This window comes from Macrotis lagotis, chromosome 2 (genome assembly GCF_037893015.1).
Source record: "Macrotis lagotis isolate mMagLag1 chromosome 2, bilby.v1.9.chrom.fasta, whole genome shotgun sequence".
Taxonomy (NCBI): Eukaryota; Metazoa; Chordata; class Mammalia; order Peramelemorphia; family Peramelidae; genus Macrotis; species Macrotis lagotis.
The window spans coordinates 137,708,605-137,724,396 of NC_133659.1; the positions used below are offsets into that span (position 1 = coordinate 137,708,605).

At 32.9% G+C, this 15,792-nt stretch overlaps 1 protein-coding gene across 8 annotated transcripts in view; it reads left to right on the forward strand.

Annotated features, from left to right (window-relative positions):
- Positions 1-15,792, forward strand: part of CEP170 (centrosomal protein 170) — a 181,978-nt gene that overhangs the window by 106,222 nt on the left and 59,964 nt on the right. For all 8 annotated transcript variants that reach the window (XM_074222880.1, XM_074222884.1, XM_074222885.1 and 5 more), the window contains 3 exons: positions 2,236-2,715; positions 11,641-11,807; positions 11,994-12,278. In XM_074222880.1, the coding sequence (XP_074078981.1) occupies positions 2,236-2,715; positions 11,641-11,807; positions 11,994-12,278 (932 nt within the window). The remainder of the gene's footprint in view (positions 1-2,235; positions 2,716-11,640; positions 11,808-11,993; positions 12,279-15,792) is intronic.

Here is a 15,792-nt window from a genome sequence, read left to right on the forward strand (position 1 = left end):
AGTATGGTTTAATGAGTCTAGTGATATCTGATCTACATCTTCATTCAGATGAAAATTCTTTCCCCATTTTAGAAACTCTTCCTCTATAGATGCAGTTCAACAATTAATTTGTATATTATGGTATTAACTAATTGCCCAGAATACTTATAAGTTAAATAACTTATTGTGTGATCTGTAGTATGTGTCATAAACAAAACTATACCATACTGCTAAATGTAATTACCAGTAAAATGTTTTCTCAATGTTTCAAAGTCAGATTTTTTACTATTAGTTTAAATGAATTCTAGCAAATGTCCCTTAGAATTTGAATGCTAAAATCTCAGTAAATTAAGCTATTTTTTCACTGAGTATATTAGCCAATTTAAAATTGGTTCCATATCTTCTTTCCAATAATATTCCTATCTTAAAACTTTTGAATATTCTTTCATTATCAGTTGGTTTTTTTTTCTTACTTAAAGATTTGGATTTTTTTTTAAACTTTCTGTTTTGGAAATTTTTTTTTAATCTGGCAGATTCCCTTTCTTAGAAATAAACCTTGATTTCTTCACTTATCTTTAAAATTGTTCATATCAAAAGTTTTATGCTGTTTCTGCTGTCCCATTCTTTCTTTTGGGATTAAATTATATTCTATATTCAAAAAATATTCCTCTTTTGAATATTTTCCAGAAGAAACAAATGCCAATACTTACCATCATCAAGAGTAGAATACTTAAAAAGCTAACTCAGAAGACAAATGTTTTCTTATTTTTTACTAGTAGTAAAATTTAACTGATTCATAGATTTTGATTTAACTCCCTCAGTTTTTAAAGATGAGAAGCCTGAAGAGGTTATGTATTTTATCCAAAGTCACAGTGATCATAAGAGACAGAACCAGGATAAGAAGCCGATGTTCTGACTATAAATCCTATGTCCTTTCTACTATACCACACAGCTCTCCTGACTGAAAAAATGACTTAAAATGTATTTAGTTTTGTTCATTACTTTTTCTTTCCAAGTTCTTTTGGGGTAAGGGAGAAAGGAATGGGAGAATAAGAGAATACATATAGATAAATCTTAAAACCTGAAAATTCAGACAAATAGGAAGAAATTATTTTACTGCTGACCAACTTCCTTGGGCCATGGCTTTTTTATTTTCTATAAAATGAAGCCTTTATTTTTTTTTTAAATTTTGAATGCTTGCCCTAAAAATGACATTGAAATTGAATTAAATTTTAAAACACTAAATATACTTTTTTATATTTTCTACAAATCTGAATCTGAATCTAAATCATTTTAGTTTCTATAGCAACAGTGAAGTATTCCCAAGTTTATTCATTCTTTATATTACTGCTAGTACAGCTAAGTTTTTATAATTCAGCCTTACTGTGAATGTACACATATCTTAGTGTTTTATTTTGCTTTATTATACTTGATTAAAATGCTTTTTATCAGTCTTATTAAAAATACTAAACTCATGCCTTAATAATTAAGTTTCATATGTCATTGTAATTAATTTTTTCTCTTTCTTTTTGTGGGACAGTAGGCTTAAGTGACTTGCCCACAGTATGTATCAAGAATTCAAGGTACTGAATTTGAATTTAGTCCTCCTGACTTTAGGGCCAGTGCTCTGTCCTCTGTGCCACCTAGTGACCAGGGGTAATTACTTTTAGAACATCTTTTATACATTGGCTTCCTGTTCTAGTTGTCATGCATATATCTTTTGTCCTTTGAAGTTCTGTGGGACTTTTTATTTACTTGTACATATAAATATTTCACAAATGTATATTCCACTCTTTATTTGAAAATTCATGCATTTTTATACCATGCTGAAAGTAAAGTTATTCGAAACATTTACCATCTAAATTGAAAACTCCAATTCTATTCTATTACATTTTGATGAATTTTAGTTCAGTGTTGAAAAAATCATAAGTTTAAGAGTAAAGTGCCCATTCTTTGACTTCTTACCTTCATTGTCTTATACCGCTTATTTAAAATTCGATATATTCTTACCTAAAATTGAATATTGTATAGGTTTTGATAAATCCGTAAGTAAGCAATAACCCAATTTGTCATGCTTACCAGACAAGTTTCATCTTTCTTCAGTATTGTTCATTTTCTGGTATGAATACACTTCCTGAATTCATATGCCCAGACTTTATACTCAGACTCCTTGTCTTTAAATGGTCTTTACAGGATTCCCTGTAAATTCCTTAAAATTCCCCAATATTTTGAATTTTCTTTTATTTTTCTCATTAGGGTGCAGCATAAATGCCAAGCAACTTGAGGAGCAATCAGCAACTGCAAATGAAGAGGTGCTTTATCCTTACTGCAGGGAACCAAGTTATTTTGAAATCCCCACAAAAGAATTCCAGCAACCATCACAATTAACAGAGAGCACTATTCATGAAATTCCAACAAAAGACATACAAAGCTCCCATGCAGCAGGTGCAGGGCATGCTTCATTTACCATTGAATTTGATGATAATGCCCCAGGCAAAGTAACTATTAGAGATCATGTGACAAAATTTACTCCCGATCAGCGCCATAAATCGAAGAAGTCCTCTCCTTCAGGAGCTCAAGACATTCCTGGGATTCAGACTGGAATGATGGCACCAGAAAATAAAGTTGCTGACTGGCTGGCACAGAACAATCCTCCTCGAATGATTTGGGAAGGAACAGAGGACGACTCTAAAAGTATTAAAAGTGATGTTCCAGTTTACTTGAAAAGATTGAAAGGTAAAGTTAAAGTTAATCATTTCAGTTTTTATTTTGTGATAAAGAAAATTAAATGATCTTGCAGTAAGCATACTGTGTATTGTGGTGTGAATTATTATACGGTAGATTACATTGTTCAATTAATTCTATTTAACACGTGAAAAGCAAGCAACAGTCATCATCCAACTTATTAAATAATAATTATTATTAATAATGTACTTTAATTTACTTTTTCAATTCTTTCATTTCTGTTTTCCTTATTTTTTTTTTAGCAGAGAGGGAAGAAAGGGGAGGAATGGTCTATCACTTCATTGATATATCCTGGGAAGGAAACTCCTATCACTTAGTCCGATCAATGACTTTTCTACAACTTTAAATATTAGGGAGTTGCCTATATGTAATGAGAAGTTGTTACTTGTCCAAGTTAAACATTGTTAAGAATCTCAGAAATGGGAATTGAAACTACATCTCAAGATTCTGAAATCAGCATACTCTACTGTTTCATGCTGCCCATTTTCTTGTGAAAGCCAAATTGTTGGTGTTAATTGACTTTTATGCCATTAAACATACTTCCTTATCCCTCACAAGGGGCAAAATATTTAATAGGAAATACCACAGGACATAAAACTAGATATAATTTTAAGTTGAAATGAAGGGTATAAGTAGAATTAGGTGGTAATGTGATACTTTTATTAAAATCCCCCCATCTATACTTTTTTTAAATGAGTTTTTTTGTTTTTTTTTGAAAGGCAATGGGGTTAAGTGACTTGTTCAAGGTCACACAGCTAGTCTGAGGCCAGAGTTAAACTCAGGTCCTTCTAACTAGGGCTAGTGCTCTATCCACTGTGCCACCCAGCTGCCCCCATCTATACTTTTGATGAGATTTTAGATCATTTGGTTACAGACAAGAATTCCACATTTACAGAAATGACGGTACTATTTAATACTATTTTCAAATGGATATTGTTAAAAATCAGTTATATTTGGAAATATAAATACTATATATTAATTTACTTTTTAAACAAACTCTTGAGCCAAGGATTCATATATTTTATTGATTCTCTGTGAGATGCTTCTCATGTTTATAAACATAATACTTTGTCAAAGATTGGTAGATTTTTACATCAGTATAACAGGCATACATCAGCCAAATTATATTGATTATTTCTTGGGTTTTCTATTTAAACTTTTACAAAGTAAAAACTATTTAGGATTACCTTGAGATTTTTTACCAATTTGATTTTTATTTCTAAATCTGTTTTTTAAGTGTCCAGAATTTTATTGGAAAATCACATATTTGTTTTATGATAATATTTTTCCTGCTATAGTTCAGAGTTTCATCTGTAAAGAACTTTATTTTACTATCATTATTATTTGAGATTAACCAAAACAAAAATGTTGTTACTTGGAGATCTGCCAGTTTGATAGACTAGGAGGTTGTCATGTCATCTCTTCTTTTTTGTTTTGTTTTCTCATAAGACTGGCTTATTTCCAAGGGAAGTCAGCAAGTATTTATTAAGCATCTTCTATTTGCAAGGCACCATGCTTAGCACTGAGGTTAAAGAAAAGTAAAATTGAATTCAAATTTTTATCAAGTACTTAACTTTTAAATTCAGAGTACCATATTAGGCGCTGGACGAGATAAAGCATTTAGAGAAAAATTGGTCACTGACCTCATCTAGTAATGAAGACATGATAAAAAAAATAATGAATTTATTATTGGATAAGTGCGTCAAAGTGGAACAAAGACAAAATTATACGAGCTCAACATAGGAGAAAGATAATATGTAAAATGCTTCATGACTTTGTCATTAAGAATTTTGTGTTGTAAGATAACTTGGTTCCCTCTTAAGTTATCTTGCTAAGTTTTCAGTGACATGAACATGGCATGACATCTTTATTTTCGATACATAAATAACATTAAAAAACTGAAACAAAGTTCATAATCATTATTTTGACTCTCAAGAAAAGGCATCTAGTTTTTACTGTAACATTCTAGTATGGGTATATTTTAGAAGATTTTCATCAAGGTATATTTTTAAAGTTTTAAATAATAAACACCAATCATTTAAAAATTTATTCTGTTGGAAGATGAGAGATTATTATGTATGTGTATATGACAACCACAAAATGGTATTATTGTCCAGTTTTCTTTTCTTTTGCTTTTACCAAATTTTAAAATTGTTCTTTATTGGTTCTTCATTTTAGGATGGTTCAACTTAAAATTGCTAAATTATGCAATTAGCCAGCATAGAACCGCTGTCAAAACTTAAATAACAGAGCAAAGAAATAACTGAGTTTGACGTGCTTGAAAATGTGACAAGTGACAGTTTAGTTATATTCTGTACTCATGCTTAGTTAATTTCCTATACTACCAGAACTTCAGTACTTAATTAGTCTAATGATAGCTGTGAGCACATCTGCTTTCCAGCTAGTATTGAGGCCAAAAATTGTTTTGAACTAGAAAGGAAAATTAAAGATTGTTTTTAAAAAATCATTTATTGTTTTTGTTGCTAACAGTTAAGTTAATGAAGAGGCCTTCGGTGAAAGGAATTTCCATTTGACTTAGGAATAAATATTTTGGTTGTAAAGCTCAATGATTTACCCCAAATGATCACACAAAGCAATGACTTTTCTCATTTTACATACAACTTAGTACTGTGCTTTTCTTTTTTTTTTGGACTATGAACTGTATATAACAATGCTATTTTAAAATTTTTTTATTTTTTTGTTTTATTAAAGATATTGTTTATTTGGAATTTTACATTTTTTCCCCAATCTTACTTCCCCCCCCCACAGAAAGCAATTTGTCAGTCTTTACTTTGTTTCCATGTTGTACTTTGATCCAAATTGATTGTGATGAGAGAGAAATCATATAATATTTTAAAATGTTTTAAGGTGTAAGATCAGTCACTAAAATTAATTTTCCACTAAAAAGATAAAGAGAATTTATAAAATTTTGTTAGAGTTGATATTTAATACATATCAAGTTGAATAAAACCAAAAAAATCAGACCCCTAAACAGGTCATGGTAGGGGATAATGAAAGGAAGTACTAATTGCTAAAGTTGTGGGTTTTTTCATTTTATGAATGGAATGTTGTATAAGGCAGATTGAATTTGTGTTGTGGTAACATTTTGATGGTCAAGTAAGGTCATAGTAAGGAATAATAAAAGCAAGTACTATGGATAAAGATTTTTTTTATTTAACCTATAAAAGGAATATTGTAGAGGGCACATTGATCTTGTGTCTGAGTAACATTTTGATAGTGAAAAAACTACCTGAACAATAGTTAAGTTGCCAAAAGAAACTTTCATTATGGAAAATAAGTATTTCTATTATTTGGATTGAGATAAGATTTTTTCCTGGTTATATACATTTTTATTATCATTTTATTTGTTTTCCAAATATACAATAGTAGTTTCTACCTATCATTTTTTTGTCAGGTTTTAAATTTTACAATTTTTCCTCCACCCTCCCTTCCCTCCCCCACCCCTGATAGTCTTTACATTGTTTCCATGCTATGCACTGATCAAAATTAAATGTGTTATAAAAGTAAATATAAGAGTAAACATAACCCCCCCCCCACAAGAAGATGAGAAATCTCAAAGAATAGTGAGAGAGAGAGAGAGAGAGAGAGAGAAAGAATGTACTTCAGTCTGTATTCAGATTCCAGTGGCTCTGTCTCTGGGGTGAGTTGCTTTCTTTATCATAAGTCCATCAGAGAAGTTGCTTCAAGATTTTTCCCACATTTGTTATTACTAGCTGTACTTCCACTCTATTCCTCCCCACTCTCATTTATTCTATTCTCTCTCTCCTTTCATATTCTGGCCCTGTCCAAAAGTGTGTTGTATCTGAGTACCCTCTCCCTCAATCTTCCCTCTCTTCTATCACCCATTCCCCCTTCCTTCCCCCCATTCCCCCTTATCCCATCTCTTTCTTCTCAAGGGTAAGATAGATTTCCTCACCCTATTTTCTCTCTGAGTCATTGTTGATGAAAATGAAGACTCACTCATTCCCCCCCCTTGCCTTCCCTCCACTCCACTGAAAAAGCTTTTCCTTGACTCGAAATTTCTTAACTACTTCATCTCCTTTCCCTTCCTCCCATTACTTTTCTTTATCACCTATTGACTCCATCTTTTTACTATATTATACCATTATATTCTGCTCCTTCCTATGTCCTGTTCATATATGCTCCTTCTAACAGCTCTTATAAATGAGAAAGTTCATATGAGTTATCAATATCTTCTTCCCGTGCAGGAATACAAAGAGTTCATTATCATTAATTTCCTCTATTTCCACCCCCTTTATGGTTCACCAGAGTCCTGTACTTACTTGAAGATCAAACTTTCTGTTCAGCTCTGGTTGTTTCAATAGGAAAGTCCCCTGTTTCATTGAAAGCCCATTTTTTCCCCTGAAAGAATGTTCAGTTTTGCTGGGTAGTTGATTCTCGGTTGTAAACCAGGATCTTTTGCCTTCTGGAATATCATATTCCAATCCCTATGAGCCCTTAATGTAGATGCTGCCAGATACTGTGTAATCCTGACTGTGGAGCTATAGTAGTTGAATTGTTTGTTTCTGGCAGCTTTTAGAATTTTCTCTTTGATTTGGGAGTTTTGGAATTTGGGTACAACATTCCTGGAAGTTGTTCTTTTGGGATCTCTTTCAGGAGGTGACTGGTGAATTCCTTCAATTTCTATTTTACCCTCTACTTCTAGGATCTCAGGGCAATTTTGCTGTATTATTTCTTGAAAAATGAAGTCTAGGCTCTTTTCCTGATCATGGCTTTCAGATAGCCCAGTTAATTATTATATTATTTCTTCTGGATCTGTTTTCTAGGTTGGTTATTTTTCCAATGAGATATTTCACATTTTCTTCTATTTTTTAGCTTTTTTGAAAGTTTTATTTCTTCCTGATTTCTTGCAAAGTTATCAGCTTCCTTTAGTTCCATTCTGCACTTGAAGGAATTTCTTCAGAGAGCTTTTTTATGTCCTTTTCCAGCTGGCCAATTCTTTTTAAAGCATTCTTCTCCTCATTTGCCTTTTGTTTTGATTTTTCCATTAGGCCTAAACTGGTTTTTAACATAGTATTTTCTTCAGTATTTTTTTGTATTTCTTTCAGCAAGCTGTTGATTTGGTTTTCATGGTTTTTTCTGCATCACTCACATTTCTCCCAATTTTTCCTCCACCTCCCTTAATTGCATTTCACAGTCTCTTTTGAGCTCATCCATAGTCTGACCCCATTTTCTGTTTTTCTTGGAGGTTTTGGGTATTGGAAGCTTCAATTTTGTCATCATCTGAGTATGTGTTTTGATCTTCCATGGGACTGAAGAAATTCTCTGTGATCAAATTCTTCTTTTTCTGTTGTTTACTCATTTCCTCAGACCAATACTAATTCACAGTACTTCCAAGGCTTTGGGGGTTTTTTGGGGGGGGACACCCCACTGGGATCTTTATTATCCCAAGGCCTTATACTCTCTTGCCTGTGCTTTGATATGTAGATGACCATCTTGCTTCCCTCTGCCCTGGAGCTATAAGGAAGGGTCCTGCTTGGCTATATTAGTATGAAAGCCCAAGCTGCAACATGGATCTGAGTGTAGGCAAACAACAGAGTCCTACCCCAAGGGAGAGCAGAGGAATTTCTGCAGTCTTCCCTGACCCCCTTAGTGTCTGTGGGCTTTGTTCTCGGGTTGCAGGCTGCTTTCTCCAGATTCTCGCTGCACCTGTGGCCAGTGCTTCCTCACCCCACACTCAATCTGGTGTAGCATATCTTTCTTCTACATAATAATCCTGCAAATACTTGAAAGATCTGTTATCAAAAAATAGAAAGCAAAGTATATCTCTAATGTAACAGGTACTCAATACAAAGGAGCTCATAGTATAGCTCTGGAAGATAAGTTTGCATCTATACACATATATAAAGAAAAACTATAGTGAAAAATAATATACAGTAATTTTTAAGGATGGGTAGGTAGTAGCTCAGTGGATAAAATGCTGGGCTTGAGTAAAGGTAAAAAGAGAATTAAAATCCAACTTCAGACATTTACTGTGTGACCCTTGACATGTCACTTTACCCTGTTTACCTCGGTTTCCTCATCTGTAAAATGAGATGAAGAAATGACAAACCTCTCCATTATCTTCATCAAGAAAACCCCAAATGGAGTCACAAAGAGTTGAACACAAATGAAACAACTGAACATAGTTTTTAAGGAAAAGAAGCAGCAGTTGGGAAGATCAAAGAGGCTTTATGTAGAAAGCATTGTCTGAATCAAGCATTAAAGAAAACCAAGACTTTTAAGAAGTAGAAATGAGAAGGTAGTATATTCCAGGCACTGGAAACCACTGCAAAAGCACATAGATGGAAGATGAAGAAGAGTGAAAGATCAGTTTGGCTTAATACCATTATGTACGTGAAAAGAAGTATTATGTAGTAATGATTTGAAAGGTGGTTGGTTGTGGTTAGGTTGCACATGATTCCCTAATACAAAACAAAATATTCTAGATGAAATAGGGAGCCATTTGATCTGCACCGAAGGAAAATCACTGTCAACTGGATGAACATACTGTAATGGAGAGAGACATGAAGCAGGGAGAATAATTAGTGGTGTATGGCAGTGGTCCAGGTAAGAGATCAAAAGGGCCTGAAGGGGAAAGCATTGACAGTTCTGTTGGAGGATAGATGACAGATTAGAAAAATGTACTGGTGCCAAGATTTCTTAATTTTCATTGTGAGTGAAAGGAAAGAGGAATCAAGATGATGTCAAAGTTATAAAGGGAGATAGTACCCTCAGTGGAAAGAAAGAAAAAAATTTCAAAGAAGGGATGATTTAGAGGGTAAGATAATTCAGTTTTGGACATACTGAGTTATTGATGTGAGACTTAAACTCAAGAGAGACAGAAACTGGATATTTAAATCTGAGAAATAAAGCATAAAGATTATTATACTCTTGGAAGCTTACAAAATCTCTTAGAAATGACTAGGAGAGTGCCTTGGGATACATCCATAATCAGGGTCCTTGATATGGTTGTTTTTTTGGCAAAGAAACATGAAAATAGAGAACAAGACCATGAAAATAGAGACTATCCATAATGGTAGGGTAATAACCAGTGTCCAATGAGGACGAGTATGATGAGCACTGAGAAAATGTCATTAGATTTGACATTTAAGAAATCTTTTGACTACTTTTAAGAGAGCAGGTACAGTTGAGTGAAGTTACAAATCATAATTGCAGTGGCCTGAAATATGAGTGAGAAGTTGAGAAGTGAAGACAAGAAGTATATATTAACCTTTTTTTAGGATTTTAGCTGAAAAAGGAAGAGTTATAAAGGATGATAGTTTAAAAAACTAGTAAAGTCTAGTGAGGGATGTTTAAAGTTATAAAATGCTTGGATATGTTTGTAGGCAGTAAGGAAGGAAATAGTAGATAAGGGAGATTGAAATTAGAGAGTCTGGGGGATGATGATCATGTGGACACTCTTCCAGAGAATATGGAAGGGGATGAGATCAGACAAAGAATTAGCCTTGAAGAGAATAAGAAATATATCATCAGAGACTTGAGTAAAGGGGGAAAGAAGAGGAAATGAGGTCAAGGGATTGTGAAATCATGATGTTTCTTTGAGTCTTTTTTACATCATTTTCCCACAAAATTCATTTAGTTCTCTTGAGAGCTTTCACCATCCTGGATATCCAATTTTGGATACCTTCTATCTTATCTATGTCTATAAATAGGCTTCTGCTTCTGCAGCCTTTTGACCCCCGCTAACTTAAAAAAAATTCACTTGATCAAACATTACCATTAGATTCCATTCTATACCTCATATCCCTTCTTGGCTAAACTTCCAGAAAAATATACAGTCATTGCCCCTTCTCTCTCTGTTTGGACATCCACACTGTTATTTAATGAAAACTGCTCTCCAGAGTAAACTCCTTTTCATTCTGAGCCTTCTTAACCATGAAAGCCTTTGACATTATCTATCTCCTCTTCAACTCAACTGTTTTTACCTGTTCATAATCGCCTGTTTGACTCTTCCAAGTCTTTATTTGCTGCAGGTTAAATCCACTGTCTATGGGTATCCCTAAATGCTTGTCCATGACACTTTTCTCCTGGCTGTCTCATCAGTTTTTTATGGATTAATTAATCAGTTCTATGCAGCTGATTATTACATCAATTTATCCAGCCCTAACCTCTCTCCTTTCTTCCACTTTCATCTCCAGCTACCTACTAGACATCTCAAACTGTTGTCCCATAGGCTTTCCAACATCTTTGTGTGCACAAGTGTACCTGCACACTCACACATATACATGCAAACACATTCAAACAAATTTATTTTGTGTTATGTTATCATTTGATCCTCTTAACAACCCTGTAAAATAGTTGCTAATTTTTATCCTCACTTTATAGGTGAGGAAACTGAGATGAAGAGGTTGTGATTCATCAAGTGTTGTATAATTAATGTCGGGGAAATTATTTTAATTCACCTTCCATAATTCCAATCTAACACTATACTTGTCATCTAGATCATTTTCTTAATAAAAATTTCCTTGACATTATATATGGCTCTAGACAATGCCCCAAGGTTACTGTAAAGTTATAATGCTTAACTCTATCAAGTTAATGCAAATCAGATTTCTTTTTTTGCAAGTCAGATTTTTAAAAAGAACACTGAAGTCCTATTATTCTTATAAAATATTTACCAGAGCATCATTTCTGCATGGTCACCCAGTTTTTCCTTTCAATTCACCTTAGGAGTATTAGTATTTCTGATTGTTTAAAGAAGTTCAAGATGTAAGAAGTGAGAGGTGTTAGTTTACTATAGTTGTAAATATAAAATAACACAGATAAATGGTCCTGGATTTTTAAGACATCTACATCTGTTTTGTGTTGTGGCTGTGTGATTTTTTCCCCCCATCTCAGCATTGTGATGTATTTTTATTTTCACATCAATAGGGAATAAACATGATGATGGCACACAGAGTGATTCAGAAAATGCTGGAGCACATAGGCATTGTAGCAAGCGAGCAGTTCTGGAGGAACATTTAAGGCGTCATCACTCAGAGCAGAAAAAACTGCATCAGAAGGCCCAGTCTACAGAAAAACATCCAGAACAAGTTGTTGTAAGTCAAACTGCTTTTATGATTGAATTCTTTGATGAAGGCAATCCCAGAAAAAGCCGGTCATATTCCTTTACTCAAAGTACAGGAGCCTTGTGTCAGGAAACTCCTTTTTCAACTTCACATACAAAACCTGAGAAAGCAAAACCTACATCAACAGATGCCAAAGTGGTTTCTTTTTCTTTACAGACTAGCTCTGCACGGCACAGAGCAGGGCATGGTGTTCCACATGGGAAACTATTAAAACAGAAATCCGAAGAGCCATCAGTCTCAATACCCTTCCTACAAACAACATTGTTAAGAAGTTCAGGCAGTCTTGGGCATAGACCAAGCCAAGAGATGGATAAAAAGTTAAAAATTCAACCTGCTTCTGAAAAGGACAATGATGATGACCAGAGTGACAAGGGCACCTATACCATTGAACTGGAAAATCCCAACAGTGAAGAAGTAGAAGCTCGGAAAATGATCGACAAGGTATGCAACTAAAAATATTTTTTTAAATTTCAGGTTTTGGAATTATTGGAGTTAGATTTAGACAAACTATTCACATTGTAGACTGGAGTAATGGTGTTTTATATTTTGACAAACCATTATAAAATCATTTACTATGATTCAAATTTGAATTTTGATTTAGTATAACTGTGAAGTTGCATGAGTTTTCATATCTAAGGATGAAATAATGGAGCCTACAAATGAAAAGTGATGTAAATCGTGCTATAAATCCCTGTGACTAATAGGGATGCTAGTTTTATAAAAAAAACTTGGCCAATGCTTTTTAAACATAAATTTATGCTTCCTATTTTCACTTGATAACAGCTATGAATGTTTTGTTTTTAATTTATTTTATGAAGTTTATTTTCTTCCTTTCCCCTTACTGATGCTTTTTGAGTTTTAAAAAATCAATGATGATGCTGATGTTAATAAAAATGCCTGGCATTTCTTTGGCACATATATTATCACATTTGATCTTCACAACCCTATTGTTATTATTCTCTTTTTTATTGATGATGAAACTGAGACTGAGAAAGGTTCAAAGACTTGCTCAGGGCTATTCAAGTAGTAGGTGTTTGAGGCAGGATTTGAACTCAGATCTTCCTGATTTCAAGTTCAGTACTCTAAGCACTGTGCCACTCAGTTACTTCTTTAGCTATTTTTTTTGGAACTCTGAATAGAGCTTTAGTGGCTTCATAATTATTCATCTCCTTTTAAAATTGTTTTTAAATGTTACTAATCTAGCTAAAATATTTCCTTTTTCTATTTTCATTTCTTTTTTAATGTCTTGTATAAAGTTTAAAGAGAGTGTAAGAGTCCCCCATTTACTGCTGTTATAGGAGGTTGATTTTAATACTAGATTGCCTCTAGCTATTGATTTCATTATAAAAGAAATGTAAAGATATAAATGTTATCATGGAAACTGCTTATGGTACTGGAAAGTGAGTCATGGCAGTCTGTAAATTCTAAAAGTAATAGATTATTATTTTTTCCCAATTTATTTTAAGAAACTACCCAATTTTTTTATTATTAAAAGGGAAATTTAGAATTTTTAAAATATAATGGAAAACAAAATAGAATCCAGAAATTAATAATTAAAGTTTGGTAAAACACTTTGATGATATGCATATATTTCTTAAAAAGGTAAAATTTCAGTGTTGTTATTTTCCTTTAAAAACTATAGTGAATTAACTTGTTTAATTAAACCCTTCCCTGTAAAGACAAACATGAAACAACCATTTTAGAAACTTTGTGCTGGCATTATAACCTTGAAACTATCTTATTATTTTTACTTCAAAGGTTTTAATTTTGCTTTTCCACAGCCAGACTTCTTTGTCATTTTTCTTGCTGCCTTAACACATTACCATTTACACTCTGACCTAAATAATTTATCTGTTCCTCTATTTAAAAAGAACTCAACAAAGTTGAGAGTTTTCAAGTTATGATGACACAAATTTGTCAAAACCAATTGATGTGATTGATTTTAAAAAGTGTAAAAATGATGCAGAGCTATACAAGTAGGAATCTGATATATCATATTTGAAATTATTATATACCAAGTAATCTACAAGATAAAGAAGTGGTTTAATTTGTATACAGTATGGAATCAAAACTAACAGGAAATAATGAAGTTGGTAATTTTATCACAGGTTTAGTCATTAAAACTTAAAAACAAATACACAGAAGTCCAAATCATGTTTCTATATCCTTTCAAGTGTTTCTGAAGTAAAGATGAAAACTCAAGAAATTCAAGCTTTAAAATTTTAAATCCCTTTGTTGTTTGTTTAGAATTTTGTATTCTTAACTAACCAAAATATACTTTTTTGATTTTTATTATGTTGATTGAAAAGTCACTTCATAGTTTTCATATCAGTAGTGGGATTTTCATTTTATTTAATCTGTTTAAAATAACTTTGTTCACATTTCTTTAGTTTTTCAGGATTTAGTATTTCAAGAATGAGATCATGTAAAATACTGCTCCAAGTCACCTATGTGCTCTCCAGCAACATTAGTACCTTTGTTTACTTTGCACTCAAAAGAAATTGAGTGGCTTTTTAAAAAAATGTAGTGGAGTTGCTTTTATCATGTTTCCCCAAAATAACAATAATTTTATGGGACATTTGGTTATTTTATACTACTGCAGTTATAATAAGCATTTTATAAGAAGACCACTGTGAAACACTATTTTTAATGTTTCAACATCTCTTACTAAAGATGAAGAGACAGCGGAATTCTACAAATCACTGCTAAACCCTTCTAAATTAAATCAGCTTTTGTTTCAATACTTGGTGACCCTCAGTGAGAAAACTGAGAAGCCAAACTATATTGATACTCAGGGTTTGAGAAGTAAGGAGTGACATGAGTACAGACTTTTAATTTCTACAGAAATCTCATACCTATACTTGAATTTTTTTTCCTCAAAGAGTGAGGCAGGTGACATTAGATGGAGCAATACCATTCCAGAAAATCAAAATGATGACATAAGTAGGAAACAACTGATTACCTAGCAGGAAAACTGATTAGGTAAAAGTAACATTTGATAGATTATCTCATATAATTGTTATTAAATTAGAGAATGTGGATATATAGATATTAAGAGAGTGGTTGAATCATCACATTACTGTCTATTCCTTCTTCATCGTGAAGTAGAAAGAAAGAATATAAGGAAATCATTAGAAACACAACAGATCTTCTAGCTGCCCAGGAATCTAGAAAAGCCAGCTGAAGATATCTTTCTCTTACTTCCAACAACTGAAACTGATTGAAAAGGACCTTTTGTAGTCATCATGAAGAAGATATTTTAGAATCTCATTCAGTATGTATGGTAGGATGCTTACACTAGGAGAGGCATACTGTAACTGAGACAGTTACTGATTCATATTCCCAGTCTTGTACTCATTCTAGGGTGTACTCTTTCAGAAATGTAGGTAGAATTACCAATACTGTCTTAAATGATTATTTCCTTTCCCTCTTTTTCTTCCTTTCTACTTCCCTTCCCTCTCTGCTCATTTCCTCTCAATTTTTCCACTATTTATAATAGAATTTACCTGTTTTAAACACAGATATGATGTGATGCCATTGTATCACCTCATAAAATAGTAAGAACTAGGGATCAAAACAACAGGAATAAGGAAAATCTGCTTGGAGACTCAACCAAGTCATATGATATTGAGAGTGTTTATTTGAAATCAAACTAGAAGAAAGATATAAAAAAGATGGAAATTGAAAATACTCTAAACTTTTTCTCATCTTGGATAATTACAGCCATCACATTTGTACTCTTAATATTGCCGTCACCAGTGTTATACTATAGTTAGTAGAATAACTGCATGCATCTAGTTCATGTAAAATATGAGAAAGGAACACACAAGCTTTTCACAAAGAATATTCCATAGCATTTCACATCTCTGCAATCACACAAGTAAAAGATTGGGGGCTGATTATTTATTAACTATAAGAATGCATTTGATTTGACAGAGCAAAAATAGTGTCCTAA